The sequence below is a fragment of the Kryptolebias marmoratus genome, linkage group LG14 (assembly GCF_001649575.2).
Source record: "Kryptolebias marmoratus isolate JLee-2015 linkage group LG14, ASM164957v2, whole genome shotgun sequence".
In the NCBI taxonomy this organism is placed as follows: domain Eukaryota; kingdom Metazoa; phylum Chordata; class Actinopteri; order Cyprinodontiformes; family Rivulidae; genus Kryptolebias; species Kryptolebias marmoratus.
The window spans coordinates 2,843,196-2,859,381 of NC_051443.1; the positions used below are offsets into that span (position 1 = coordinate 2,843,196).

General features: G+C 38.5%; 1 protein-coding gene across 1 annotated transcript in view; it reads left to right on the plus strand.

Annotated features, from left to right (window-relative positions):
• Positions 1-4,920, plus strand: part of naa25 (N-alpha-acetyltransferase 25, NatB auxiliary subunit) — a 43,767-nt gene extending 38,847 nt beyond the window's left edge. Inside the window, exons 20-24 of the mRNA XM_017435054.3 lie at positions 46-111; positions 307-404; positions 492-602; positions 679-819; positions 3,377-4,920. Coding sequence (XP_017290543.1) covers positions 46-111; positions 307-404; positions 492-602; positions 679-819; positions 3,377-3,499 — 539 coding nt within the window. The 3' untranslated portion in view covers positions 3,500-4,920. The remainder of the gene's footprint in view (positions 1-45; positions 112-306; positions 405-491; positions 603-678; positions 820-3,376) is intronic.
• The last annotated feature ends 11,266 nt before the right edge of the window (positions 4,921-16,186 follow it).

The following is a 16,186-nucleotide window of genomic DNA, read 5'->3' on the forward strand; positions in this document are numbered from 1 at the left end:
ATCAACTTTAAATCTGTCTGACTCTTCCCGTTTTTATTTTTCTAGAGGAGTCATCAGAGCTTCAGACTCAGATCTGTAACATTTTTAAGTCACTAGTCGTTCAGCTTCAGGGTAAGATTTTTTTTCTTTGTCAGTAATAAACACCTTCTAAGAGGTTTTAAGACAAAGTGTCTTATTATTTAGAAGAAAAGAACTCCAATCACTTAGTTTTACAACCTCTTATGATTTGCATGTACTGGATGTCTGAAAATCTACAGCAATAACAAACACTATTGTGTTTTGCTTCATGTTTTTTTTTGTACACAGACATACTGAGTAAATGCAAAGGAGATTTATTGGAAATGAAAGAAAGCAAAATAAAAACCCATCCCTCCTTATTAGAAAATCTAATTTTCTTTGTTGAGGTAAAACACTCTTCTTCACATACACACACACACACTTTTTGTATTTGTGTCTGAATTAAGCACCTTGCAATGTGTTATTCTGCACAGACAGTAAGCATAGTTTTCTGGATGGCTAGTTACTGTGCCAAGATCCTTCGACCGCTCAAGACAAGTTTACAAAAGAAGAAGAAGAAGAAAAAAGAAGCTAACGCAGTGCTGGTAGTCTTTCACCTTCAAGTTCTTACTCTGTATTTAATGACCTATATTGATGCTAACGAAAGCTCGTCTGTTGTAGCCGGCATTGATGTGTGGGTTTCAGGAGCTGACGGGCTGCTTGCAGGACCTGCTCACCCAGACGTTGGAGCATATAAAGGTTCAAGAGGCTGGCATGGTGGCCCTAAAACTCACCAGTTTAACCTTGGAAGGACACACACAGGTTAGTGTTCAAACAAAGGAGCTGTTCAAGCCTTTAGATACAGATAAATGTAAGTACCAATTGTGTAAATTGACAAATTGACAGGTACTGTCACCTACCTTTTAAGTAGCTTGTTCACGCCGACTGATCTTATGGACCGGGCAGTGCATCCAGGTATAGATGGTGGAATCCTGCTTTGGTTGGGCAATGGTGGACCTGTTTGCACCAAGGGAGAATACGCACTTCCCACTGTTTTTCTCAATGCATGATCAGAATGCTCCCCTTGGCAAGCATGTGCTCGCACATGCTTGACGCATGTCCTTCTGTATATGTGTGTGCCCCCCAAACATCGACTCTGACAGCTCCCACTCTGTCTAGAGGGAGGGAGCACTGCCACAAGCTGATCCTGATGGTTCCATACTGGCCAGCAATGCACTGGCGGGCTGAGATATATCAGCTCCTGAGCGGACAACCACGGCAGTTCCCACTGCGTGGGGACATGTTGTCTCAGTTAGGGGAGGTGTTGGATGATGTTTTATCCACACCCAAACCGCCTGGTGCTGTGGTGTAATTTAGACAGTGAGACTTCCTCAGAATAGTGGTTAATACTATTTAGAGAGCCAGGGCCCCCTCCACTCGGTCCCTGTATGACTAAGTGGAATCGTTTTGAGGAGTGGTGTTCTGGGAGGGGGGAGCTCTCCTTCCAGTGTCCAATTGGGGTAATTTTGTAATTCCTGCAAGTGGTAAATGTTAAAAGAAAGAAAAACTCTACAGTTACAGTGTACCTGGCTGCTATCTCAGCATGCCATGTGGGCTGTGAGTGGAAAACAACCAGCCAACACCCCTTGGAGGGCCATTTGGTGAAGAGGGCATTGGCTCCCCCGTCGGATCTGGCAGTGGTGTTAGAGAGCCTGTCTAGCCACCCATATGAGCCTCTGGGGGAGGCAAACGTCAAACATCTGTCCTTTAAGACTGCTGGCCTTGGTCTCTACTGAGCATGTCAGTGATACAATTTTCAAATGAGCGATCAGCTCTTTGTCCTGGGTAAAACCTTATATGGGCAAGCCCATCAAAAAGCAGCAGCTCTCCCACTGGATTGTGAGAGCAATTGCCCTGGCATATACAAGTAAGGGCCTTCAGGCACCTCTGGGTCTGTATGCCGACTTCACCCGTGGCCTGGCTGCGTCCTGATTTTAAAAGTTGCATGTTTCTGTTCATAATCACGTAATAATCATAATTGTGAAGAGCCCTGAAGTCCAGTCATGGCCATAACCAAGCAGACCACCTGAAAATCCACCGGAGGTAAAGCTCCCAGCAAGTAGCTTGCCTCTAAAGCTGCCTGCAAGAGCGCCCCAGACATCAGAGGACTGGGCTTCCAGAGCTCGGCCATCATGGCTCTGCAGGATGCCAGCGAGGCTTACCTGGTGGGGCTCTTTAAGGACACCAGGATCTAGGATAAATTGGGACAGACCGCTACAAGAGATCCTTCTACAGCCATCAGCATCTATAAGAACTTTTTAACAAAACCAGGATAATGAGCTACAACAACATTTAATTTCCCTTTGGGATTAATGAAGTATTTTTGAATTGAATTGAATTCCAAGTGTGTCCTTTGCTTTGTTAAACCCTGGGCCTTTGCTGGAACAGGGGGCACTTTCTGAGTGTTGGTGGTTGCTAAAGATAAGCTTTCTGGCAATACAGAAGTCTCCATATCCCAGAGTGAGACATCAAAATTAATGCTATGAATGAGAACTTTAGGTTACTTGCATAACCCCTGTTCTTAGAGTAGCTTGAGTGAGATGTCTCACCAGAAAACCCTTCTTGCTGTGGTAAAGCGAGAAGAGGTGCTTGTTTTGAATGATGCTTCATCATAGCGTAAGCTACTTAAAGGGTAGGTGACACAGTCGTTGCGATCACCAGCCAGTCAGGATTGGTGTAATGCACACGTGTCAGATCCAGCCCTCTGTAACATTAGGTCTGGCCCTCTAGTCTGGGACAGATCGAGTCTCTGATTCTTATTTTGCTTTAAAAAAAATCATAATTTCTGTATGATCAGGTTTTTGTTAATGGCTTTTTAAAAAATCTGTTTTAATTTGTAAAAGAATCATTTAAAAGCTGAGTGAGGCATAAGAAATGGCTGCTAATGATGTGCTTTTTGAATTTTGATCTATTTGTCTGTGTTCATTAAAGCATGTTTGCTCTGAATTCTGAATGATCTGTGACTGGGAAAAGTTAATTGATATTTCTGTATGAATGATTTGATATAATACATCTAAAACCATGGTTAATTTATGTAATTTTTAATAAATATTGATTGTGATTGGCTCTTGGCTAGGACCAAACTTTTAATTTTGGTCCCCTTGCGTCACTGGGTTAGACACCCCTGGTGTAATGAGATAAAAGCTTCTAAGGAATACGCAGAGTATTCTATAGTGAGACATCTCTCTCATGCTACTCTTAGAACTGAGGTTACGCAAGTAACCTAAATTTTATGAGTGTGTGTAGGTTTGTGTTCCATCTTCACGCATTTCTGTTTGTGTTCTGTCTTAATGTGTTTGTGTTCTGATTTGTGTTTCAGGAGGAGGCATCGTTTACAAAGGCTGCTATAGATAAGGTGCAAAGCAGTTACATGCGCTCACTCCAGGAGGTGGCAGATCTGCTTAGAAAAAGAGCAGAAACTTTAAAGAACCTTAAAATCTGAACATTACCATACACCCCAGACTGAAGAGGACTGTGTACCCCATCGTCACATCCCCCTTTGCTAACCTGTTGTGTTCTTGTTGTGTTCTGTTGTTTCTCACTTGCTCTGTCTAGATTTGTTTTTTTCTTTTTTCTTCACATTGACACAAACCTCTGGAACATCTGCAGCTCCTAGAGGATAGAAGCCTGTAAGTAAACTCATAAATTTATACAGCTGTATTAAAGACAAATTGAGCTCTTTTAAAGAATTATGATAGATCAATTTAGGAAGACTGAATTCAGTTTTAGAACCTAGTAAATTACTGTACATAATAAAGAAAAGACACAATGTTTGTTGGTGACTTTAAGAACAATCACAGTAACCATGAGACATGCCTTCATCACTGAGGAGGAACATTTTTCTCTGTTTCTCTGCTGAAAAAGCAAACGGGCAGAATATTTCTGGTGAATGTTTAGGAAATACAAACATGGCTGCCAGCAGACATTTCCTTCCTCCAAATCATTTTGCTTTTCTTGTTTTTGGTTTTGAGTATTTTGTGTGATGCTTTAAACCACCCTGTAGTTGGTTATTATATTGTTTACCCTCTTAACCTCTTCTTAGTGGTAAACAAACTCAACAAACTCGTTGAGGAATCTTGGGTTCATTAGAGGCTGGACTGATTATAATTATGGCCTGCTGCCAAAGGGTTAGGTCTGTGCATGTTTATTCTCTGAATGGCAAAATTAAACTGAACATGATGCTTTCAGAAAATAATCATTAGATGTCCATCTACAACTTTTTACCGTTTGGCATCAACCCAATTCAAGATGTCCCCATGTGTGTGGTGACAAATGAAGAAAAAGAAAAAAAATCCTTGGATGTTATGTTTTTAGTATGTGGGACAACTTTTCTGTCCCAAATCAGTTGTGTTTTGCAGACAAATGTTGGACCTAACTAAATTAAATCTGAGGGCAGTCTTTTAATACGTTGTCTGCATAGACTTGTTTTTAAAAGCAGCTGCTGTAGAACATTCTTCCCATCTTTTTTCTTTTGTTTGTTTGTTTGTTTGTTTTGGTCATAACCCCCTTTAGTCACCCTCCTCTTTCATCTAAAATACCAAACTTAAATCTTCTTGTGCTTTTATAGTTGCACAGTTACAGACCTCATAGTTTAAAAAGAAGGAAACAATAACCCCCACCTCCACACTCACTGTAAGTTGAGACTGTTGGTCCAGTTGATTGCATATCAGATTTTAAATGCCTTTTTTATAGCAGGCAGGTCCATGTCTTTGTGGCTGCAGAGATGTTTCTATGGGTTGAGGTTCAGAATGATGGCTGACAATCTGGAGTGTTGTCTCATTGTCCCCTTTGTTAGAAAATAGAAAACCAAAACACTGGAATGTCAAAGTTTTTTTTTTTTTTAAATAAAAAGGGTAAATGTGAGAAATTGCTGTGCATTGTATTCATTTCTTTTTCTTATAGTATTAAAGCAATGTTTTATGAAACCTGAACATCACCTGCTGTGTCCCAACCATCAATGTTGACAGACCCTTTTATTGGCGTGTGCCTTGCTATAAATATGTAAAATCCATATTCAAATTCATTTATGTAAATTATAACCAGAGCAAAAAACATCAAATAGTCTGAGTCTAGCAACATGAATGGTCAGTTTGAGGCAGAGGACAAAAAGCCACCTTGTATTTGCTGGTTTTAGAAGTGGACAGGGATTACAGAACACTTAATCTTCTTATCTAGTGATGTACGTCATTGTTAAAAAACATTTTTCTAATCCACTGCAGTGTCCAAACCATGTGTAACATTGTTTTGTCGTTCTCATGCACAAAGGACTATCTGTCCCAACACACCGGGGAGAGAGTGCCCAGCAAGCAGTCGTTAGTTGTGTAGCAAACGTGTATGAAAGTTGTAATGACAATTTCACAAACAATCTCACTTATAATTTTATAGGTATTTAATGTACGTTCAGACTCAGAATCAATGTGATGCCAGTCTGGGAAATTTGGGCAGGCATTTTAATATATATATATATATATATAAAGTTTTCATGTGTTTTTTATTCCTTTAAACTCATTTGTTAACACTGATGAAAAACCTTTGGAATATTCACTAAAACTATTTTGTAAAGAAACATTTTAAATCTTAATTATAGTGTATTATAACACAATTTAAGGCAATTAGTGTATTATAACACAAATTAAGGTAATTTTTAGTTGTTTCCATCACAAATTAGGATGATAGTTTATTAAATCATAATTAAAGGTAAATATTAGTGCATTTTAGACCAAAAGTTATTTTCTAAGCTTGTACTCAAGGTGTATTACAGTTGTTCATTTGATCCTCTATGATGCTTAACTACAAAGATTTACCATAATCATTTAAAAGATGAAACTTTAACAAACATAACACAATAAAACACTCATAAAACTTTTTATCATCTTCCATAAACACAACAATGAGCAGTAAACAGTGGTGGAGTTTGACTTTTTTTTTTTTTGCAAGGGTGTCCAAGGCTTTTTCAGGGGGCACATACATCAGTAATTATCACTAGATACAGCGCCCTGAGTTCCCCATTTATTAGAACACATTCCAAAATATCTCTCAAAACTATAATCAATCATTTTAAACTCCAAAATTCTAACATGAACACTTACGTAGCTTCAAACTTAGGGACTAGTACTGTAACTCTTCAGGTTTAAACAGTCTCACATTGAAAAGGTCTTCATATAATTTGAAGCATTTGTTTAACAAAACAAATTAAATAACTGCAGTAGAACCAGAAATTTAAGGGGCTTCATTAATTCAAAACAAAAAATTGTACAACACTGCCCTTTTTTCAGCTGTTGTAATGCAAAATAAAATAAACAGGTAAGTTACTGGGTTTTTTTCTCTCTCTTTTAAAACAAACCAAAATTCAGTAAGTTCTTGCACAAAAATGTTACCACCTACTAGAATATGAAACCATATATAAAAAAGCTGGCAATACCCTTTAATTAAATGGCAGCAGGCCTGATTGTAGCTTGGCTACGTTGGGTGTTGAAGTATGTGGGAATAAAGATACCTTGGCTCTGTGAGGATGCAGAAAGTCTTTAATCACAGATCCAGAGATTGCTCAGTCGCCTCGGCCTGTAGTGGCAACGTTGGCCTTTACTCTTGACACCTGTCACTCCACAGGTGTATTATCCACAGAGCACTGTCCTCTGCCACTTCATGTCCATTTTGTTGAGGGAGCTCTGAAGTAGAGCTGCTGCTCCTTCGCATCGAAAGGGGTCAGTTGAGGTGGTTCGGGCATCTGATCTGAACTCCTCCCTTTGGAAGTTTTTCCAGGCATGTCCCAATGGGAAGAGACCTTGGGGCAGACCCAGAATTTGCTGGAGGTATTATGTATCTTCTGTGACCTGGAAACGCCTTGGGATCCCCCAGGAGGAGCTGGAGTGTCGCTGTAGAAAGGAATGTCTGGGTTTCTCTCCTGGACCTGTTGCCCCCGTGATCCGACCACAGATAAGTGGTGGAAGATGGATGGATGGATAGCCTGGCGCTAGCTTGACAGCTAACCGGATGCTGACTAGGTGTACAGCTAATGGTGGCACAGCTCCTAGATTCACAGATCAACTCTGTAGTAGTGAAGCAGTATTTATACAACCTTATGTATTTACAACATAGTACACTATGTACAGAAAAGGATGCAGCCAGTTGGCAGGCCAAGCACATCTTCCCCTCTGCGTCCTTTGGAGATAAATTAGTCTCAAAAGGGTCCACAAGTGTATAAGTTTCACAAATGCTTATGGCAAGATTTGTATGCAAATAAGATTCACAAGTGCATAAAATTTTTAAAAGGTAAACATTTCAAACAGTCAAACGTGTGTACACGAATCACAGGTTTTGGATGGATCAGTCAACATGAGTTACTTGTGAATGTGACATTTGTCGAGTGCAATACAAGACATTCAGAATTAGCTTTCAAACACAGATTGTCACATGAAAAGGAAGGAAATTTGTTTAAAAATGAAGGAAACTCATTTTAAAAGGAAGGGAACTTGTCTGAATAGGAAGAAGTCTCATATGGAAAGGAAGGAAGGAAGAGGGGATCTCACAGGAAATGGAAGTTGGTTTGTAAGGGCACACTTTACAACACCGAACAAAGGGATTTTTTTCCATTAAAAACACAGATGTCTGCAGAAAGACAGAAGCAGTGGAATTACTTGATAATATATTAGCCTCAGCAGAGATGATCAGAACTCATTGTGTCACATGCGACAACAGGTGGGCAGCAACTGACCGCTGCAGTTTGGGCGCAGACTCGCTAGATAGACAGTTAGCATTTCTTTCCCCGTCTCACCAGCAGAACAGCATGTCGGGAGCGGTTGCTCTATTCTGGCAACTGTGGCCAGAAGAGAGTGTACATCTCGTCAGTGGCGTCACTAGGCCTGTTTTAGGGGGGCTTCAGACTATCCTTTAGGCTATAAATGTTAAAATCTTTTATTTGTTTTAGAATCTGCAATCTCAGAAAATTATTTTATGATAGTCCATCTTATCTCCATCTCAGTGATTGTTTGTGTTATTGTGAAAACTGACAGTTCAGATGACTGAGAAGCAAAAGCAGTTGTTGTTGTTTAGAACATCTATCGTGAGTATGAAGTTTGACAGCAACAGAGTGATTCGATTAATTTTCTCGGACGGTAAGGATGCTTGGAAGGCTGAGGAATCGAGAGTGATGCCTAAGAACTCTAACGAAGTGCTGGGACCGATAGATTTCTCTTCAGAAAGTGGGACGCCTAACTCTGAGAAAACTTTGGTTAGAGTGCACAGCCCGTGACGAGGAGAAGAAGATGGAGGGGTCACGATCAGGAAGTCGTCGAGAAGGTGGATCACGTAAGAGAGTTCGTAATTATTGATGAGGATCCAACATAGAGCTTCTGATAGGGAATCAAAAATTTTGGGCTGCTGCAACAGCCGAACGTGAGGCGGACGGCAAAGTAAAAGGCTCCTTTCCGAAATATGCCAAAGAAGTGCCAGAATTTCTGGGCAGATGGGAAGAACTTTGAACGTGCTGGTAATATCGGCTTTAGAAAGCCAGGCGCCTTGCCCTGCCAGACCAATGAGTTTAATGGCATGATTGATGGTTGCATATTGCATGGAGAAATCGGGAAATGGGATAATGCTGTTTATACTAGGAACATGAGGACTGTGAGGAGCTGACAAATCTATAATTAACCTTTTTGTTGACGCTGCCATCTTTAAAGGTCTGGAAATGCCGGGTGGTGACGAAGGAAAAACAACACAGGCTTCAGTTTCATTTGGCCTGAGTGCAGTGTTCACCAGAGCAACCCGTGGCCTTTTATTGACAGATTGCACCCACCTGTGTAAATCTCCACCCACAACAGGAAGTCAAAAAGAACATCAACAATAAGATTCAACACCCCCACTTGTTCTTATGTTGACATAATACATTTACATTTCTTTCTTTTTTTTTTTTTTCTTCATTTACATACCAAAAACAAAACATGCAAATTTGTCCATTCTCATTTTAGTTACAGGCTTTGTTAAAATATCAGCCACCATTTCTGTTGTTGGACAGTAAGAAAAAGTTATTTTTCCATCACTGAGTGCTGATCGAATAAAGTGATATCGAATGTCAATGTGTTTGCATCTTTGGCGATAGACTGGACTTTTAGAAAGAGCAATTGCACCTTGATTGTCCTCAAAAATGGTCACAGGTGCATATTCACATCCAAAGTCCATTCCATTCATTAGATTCACAAGATAAATAATTTCCTGTGTAGCAGCAGCCAAAGCAATATATTCAGCTTCACACGTAGATAAAGAAACTGTGGATTGCTTTTTAGACTTCCAGGAAATAGTGGGTCCAGTCTCAGATAGACTAAAACAGTAACTAGTCATACTTTGTCTGTCCTTCTGGTCTCCTGCCCAGTCTGCATCACAGTATGCCACAAGTTTAAGATTTAAGACGTCTTTCTTTGAAGCATAATTCCTGATTTAATGTACATTTCAGATACCTCAATACATGCTTTGCTGCAACCCAATGTTGTTCTTTTGGTTTAGACAAGTATTGTGACAACTTACTGACAATAAAACTTAAGTCTGGTCTAGTGCTTATCATTACATAGATCAAACTCCCCACTATTTCACGATACTTTTTATGATCAGCAGATTGACCTTCACTGTCAAACTTCAGTTTATTTTCACATGGGGTTGACCTTGCTTTGCAGTTAGTTATGTCAAACTTCTCCAAGATTTTTATGATGTATCTTTTCTGATCCATTTTTACTTGACTGTGGTTCTGTGTAAAATCAATTCCTAGAAAATGCTTAAGTTTTCCAAGATCTTTAATTTTAAACTTAGCAGCCAACATTTTCTTCACACTTTTGAGTATATGATCATTACTTGCTGCAATAAAAAGGTCAACTCAAATAATCAAGATCACTCTCTCATGTTCATTTTCTTTACTGTAAACACAATAGTCAGCAGGGTTCTGCACAAAGTCATTTTCAATAAGGAAATCATGTAACATTTATTAAATTTCGTCCTGACTGTTTCAGACCATAAAATGACTTATTAAACTTAAAGACTAATTTCTCTCCTGTCTCTGTTACTACTTCAAATCCTTCAGGTTGTTCTAAAAATATCTCACAATCGATAGGGGTGTGTAAATATGCCGTTTTGACATCCAAATCATATTGAGCAGCAAGCTGCATTAGAACACGTACAGATGTCATATCAGCAGTCGGAGAAAAAGTCTCATTATAATCAATACCAGCAACCTGACTATAGCCTTTTGCTACATATCTAGCCTTATAAAGTGTCTCAACAGGATTTTCTTTAATAGTAAATACCCATCTACCCTGCCCTGCTTGCTTACCCTCAGGTAATGAAGTTAGGGTGCAAGTATTATTCTCCATCAAATAATCCATTTCATCCTTCATAGCTTTAGCCCATAGTTTTGATTGTGGTGAGCTCATAGCTTCTTTCACTGTCTTAGGCACATTACATAAAATCCTGTAACAATGGTCCATGTTCATGTGTGCTTGATCATCCTCACCTTTCATTTCATAATCCTGATCTGTGTAATACTTAGGAGGTCTCCTTTCTCTCTTTGGATAACGTGCACCAAGATTACCTTCACTTTGATCTAAGTTCCCATCTATGTCACAAGTCTCAGTTTTAATCTCCTGTGTATTAATCTCTGGTATATTCCAGTACTCTGTAATCACTGTGGGACTTTTCTTAATTGACTCCGGCCATCTTGACTGGATGACTCGCCTCAGGACTAAGAGGGGGCTAGACGGGCTTTACTCGTCAGGTACAGGGATGTGTTTGCCTGGCTTGTGTGTGATGTTGATGTTGTACCTCTTACTCTGTAGTATCATGCACTGAAGCTGTGGTGGTGCAGCTGCTAGGGGTTTGCGCATGATTGACTCCAGTAGCTTGTGGTCCAATTTGACAACCACCTGACGCCAGTACAGGTATTAAAGGAAGCGTTTGCATCCGAAAAGCACTGAAAAAGCTCTTTCTCTATTTGGGCGTAGTTAATTTCAGTCTCATATAGAGCTTTGGATGTGTAGGCTACTGGTTTCTCACCCTGCAGAAGAACCACACCTAATCTGCATTTAGATGCATCCACTTGTACTTTCACATCCTTCTGATAATTAAAATAGATGAGGACTTGACCTGCTTTATTAGACAGTAATATATATTCTTTTAACAATATATTTAATTAATTTTTCTGTATTACAGAACAAGCAAGTGATAAGAACATAAGATTTACGTTAAACAAAATAATCCCCAAAGTGACCAAATATATAAAAATACATAAATAAATAAAAAATAATAAAAACAAAGAAATATAATATAGATCAAGCTCCTCACCAAGAGTTATTTTCTAAATTAATTCCCTTCATAATCACACTCCAATCAACACCTTCATTCATGTGACCAGAGTGGCCCATTTGTGAGTCAGACAAACAAAGACCTTAATGAGACTACTGTGAGGAGAGTGAATGTAATCTGCATGTGAATCTAGTTTACATAACATCTCATCTTTTAAAACTCCACACTCTCTCCGTTTTCTCCTTCAGTTATCCAATTATAAAAAGTTTCATGAATTTAAAAATCTTGAAAATAGCAATTTAATCATTAATATTATCACACCTTGATTATTGCTCAGGAGTTTTATCAAATGGTACTGGAGACATGTTAAACAAATTACAATGTATACAAAACAGAGCTGCGTGGACAATACTGAAGTGTAATTATAGGACTAATATCATCTGAATGCACAATAAGCTGAACTGGTTACTGGTCAAAGACAGACTGTTTTACTCACTGATTATTGTTATTAGAAAAATATCCGTCTTAAAATCACCTTTTATTTTATGTAAAAACCTTTTCTTTAGTGTAGAGAATCATGAATATATGACAAGGCATGCAGTTGTAGGAAACTTTACCATACCTAAAGCAAGATCTAACGCCATCGAACGCACTCTCTTGTATAGAGGTATAATTGAATGGATTTTGCTACCTAAATATATTTAACTCACTAACAAAAATCAGTTTAAAATATTAATAAAAAAACATCTATCTATACAGTGTGTATGATGTGTTGGAACATTGTATAGTTGTAGGTGGCTATATGTGTATGTATGTGTACAGGTGTATTAATATGTTTACATGTATGGATATATACATACATACTCATGTATACATATCTATGTATGCATGGGTGTGTGTATATGTATGTGTTTGAATGTCTTTGAGTTTATGTATGGTCACATGATATGTATAATCTTGCAGAATGTAAAATAATAATTGCAATAGGTTGTGTAAAGGGAAAGTGTAAATATCTTTTTCTGTTTTTGTTTTGTTTAAGATAAATATACAGTTCTTCCGGTTAAAAGGGAGTTTTTCTTTTCCTCTGTTGCAAATGTGCTGCTCAGGATGGGAGACTAGGATGAAGTGAAGATTCAACACAATCTGCTGGCTTCCTTAGATAGTTACTTGTACATAATCAGCTTTTATAATGTGTGTGAATGTTTTTGTACAGTGAGACGACTTTTGCTGTGACTTGGCACTTTATAAATAAACTGAACTGAATTGAATCCCAAGAATTTGTCTGTCTCTATAGTGTTCTTGAACTAATTCCAAAGCATGATGCAATCCTCTGCCATGTCATCCCAATGGATACACAATGAGAAATTGGTTCAGCTGCAATGGTATAGCTGGGACATCTGGGGTCTCAAGTTAAAGATGAACTGAAATCAAATCTCAAAAAATTTACATTTCATGAATGTTATTTAGTCAAACACATCCACACAACATTCGAGGGACCCATTTTTCTGACCTAAAACTTAATAATAACCTAAAAATAACTTAGCGTTTTAGTCAATAATTTCTAAAGTGGGTGATTTGTGGGGCAGAGTTGCTTGAGAGTAGCATTTATGAACTCTCACAGCAGAGTAAATTAATGAACAGCAGGTTCAGAATGTGACATTTTAATCACACGTGGATTGTCGATATTTTTTCATCAATAACAAACTGCTCGGAATCACAAACTGATCTCAGGCTGTCGGCCTGTATCTGCAGTCTATACCTCTTATGACAGCATGCGTTCACAACATCATTTTTGAAGTAAAACTTCCTGTTTCTCGTTTCCTTCTCTGTGGCAATGTCCTCCTCTCCATTTGTCTTTCTTTGAAAATTAAAAGTAGTTGGCAAAAGGTCCTGTTTTTTAGTGTGAAGTCAGTCCACTGCATTAACAAGGGTCGAAGCTTCTTGTGCCTCTCTTTGAACTGATCCAAACCTTAGTTCTGTTAGTAATTCCCACATCAGAGCTTATGGGTCCAAATCTTAGGAAGGTCCAGTGGTATTTTCTGGCCAGTTTGAGCAATGAATTCCAACACACTGAATTGTATTGTACTGGTATTCATCCACTCACTAATAAATTGAATGCTCGTGAACCCCAGTGGCTCTGTGGACGTCACACATCAGGGGGGTCAAGGAAAGAGCTGAAAACATTGGTTTCTTCAATGTTCGGTATTTTAAAAAAAATTTGTATATTTTTTTAGCCATGTTTAATGATTTTCTTTCGATTGGTGTTGGCTTCAAAACACTTTTCAGTTCAGTTTTAAGGTTGTTGGGAGGGTGAGAACGTTGGTTACAAAAGTAGATCGCTTTCTATTTGCATTTTCAACCTATAAGTTTTGAAAACACCTATTAAGTGATTTGAGTGTGTTATTGACATTCCTGTTATTAGGATCATATTTTTAAAACAGCAACAATAAATGGTGATAGTGTATGGTCATCAAGCTGTCTATAAAGACTCCTGGGTGAAATAGTTTGACTGCTCTCTTTGAAGTGACTCAATGCCTTGTAGAGCACATGTGAAAAACTTGCAACTTCATTGTTATACAAAGAACATTTAAATGTAAAAAAAAAACACAGGAATAGATAAACAGATGTTTAATTCTCATCAGAATCCAGTGTCTTATTGTGAGAGGCTTCAGATTTGAGTACCCACTCGGAGCTGCAGCGGTCAATCGCTGCTCATCTTTTGTTGCATGTGACATGGTTCTGATCATCTCTGCCGAGGCTAACGTAATATAAAGTAACACAGCTACTTCAATAAAGTTTCTTCATTCAAGAGATAGATGAGGAAATTAGTTTTTCTATTTCACTAAACACAGATTTAGGTAGGAAGTAGGACATTGTTTCAATGAAATAACAGTAAATGAGGTAGTACTGTCATTTTAACTGTATTCACCCTTCCAGCCAGGGAGGTGGGCAAGAGTGACCATCTAAATAGATTGTGTTTTGTTTTCTCTAGAACAGTTTTAAATCATTTTAAAATTGTGTCTATAAAGATCATTGCTTGAGTCATGGACTGAGGCAGTTTCTTCACTTTGAGAATTTCTTAGAAAACAGTTTTTCAAGAATAGGAGAAAGTTTGGCCTCATTAACAGATGAGGCATTTAACATATGGGTAAAATGTGGAAAAACTTTGATGAAGACTCTTTTTGTGAAAATGTTTTTGGTACATTTGAACAGTTGGTGGATAAGTTCAAGATCCCTCAGTCTCATTTCTTCAGGTATTTACAGCTCAGAAATTTTGTTACCTCCAACACTGACTGTTTCCCACACTGTCTCTCTTTTGGACAACATTTTTGAGCTTAAACAGGCCTCCAAATGTGTTATAAGTGTTATTTACCAATTGTTGGGTAACTATAAGGTGACCCCATTGCAGCTTTTTAGGGAAGGATGGGAGAGAGGTCTGGGCGAACAGATTGCAGATGAGACTTGGCATATGATAATTGGGAGAATATTCTCATCATCTATCTGTCTCAGACATGTGGTTATCCAGTTCAAGGTGGTTCATCGTTTGCACTGGTCTAAAACTAGATTGAGTAAAATTAAAGAGGGTTTGATTCAACATGTGACTGGTGTAGATGGGAACCTGCCTCTTTGCCTCTAATTTTGCCTGCCCAAAATTAGTTGACTTTTGGAAAAGTATTTTCGAAACCTTGTCCAAAACAATTGCACCCTGTCCACTTAAGGCTATTTTTGAGGTGGTGCCTCATAATGCCACTATCCCTAAAACATATTCCAATTTAATTGCTTTCTGCACTCTGTTGGCCTGGAGAAGGATTTTACTGGGGTAGAAAGAACCCTTCCCACCCACTCATGGGCAATGGATAAGGGATTTCATGTACAATACTCAATTGGAAAAAATTAGATACACACTAAAAGGTTCTATTCAGGAACTTTCCAACATATGACAACCTGTTTTACTTATTTTGAAAACACTGATGCTAATAATATCGCTTAACTATTCTTTCTGTATTTTTATTTATTTTTTTTTTCTTTTAAAAATTTATTTATTTATTTGACTGGCTGGGTTACAGTTGTGTTGTTGTGGAACGGTTTGGGTGGAAAGGAAAGGGGAAAAATAACACAAGATAGCACTTCCTTTTCCGCAATGGAATATTTCCATTCAGCAGGTGTGAGTGAATGAGAGACAGTGCAACTGTACACTTCTCAGGGTGCATTTGTGTCAGTTTGCCCTTTAGACCATAATCTGAAGCATCTGTTGACATTATGGTCAGGTCGAAGGCCGTCAGTGCTGGGATGTTCACGATGTGCTCCTTAACAGTGTTGAAGCTTAACTGTGTAGCTGCAGTCCACTTGAACACATCATCAATTAGGCAGACACGCATGAGCTCCACCAGTGATGCGTAATTTTACATGGATTTCGAATACCATGCTGTGAGCCCTAAGAATATGTGCTGGGTGGTGTCATCATTAGACACTAGAGCTTCTGTGATTGCTCTAAGATTGTCTTCATTCAGCAGAACACCCTAGGCTGACACTGTGTCCCAGGAACTACAGACTTTTTTGGTTGAAACAATACTTTTCAGTATTTTTTAAAATATATTTATTAAACTTTTCAACAATTATAAACTACACAGACAAAAGAAGGAGAAAAACAAAAATAAAACTTTTGGCCCCCCAAAAAAGAAAAAAACATTCAAGCTTTGTAAACCCAGTCAGGTGTTGTTTACATATACATAAATAGAAAAAGAATATCACTTAGTTGTCACAGCTCACAGCCGTTGTCACGCCTCCTCTCTCAGTTCCCTCCCTCAGCTCATGTCATGCCCACATTACCATGCCAACCCATCAT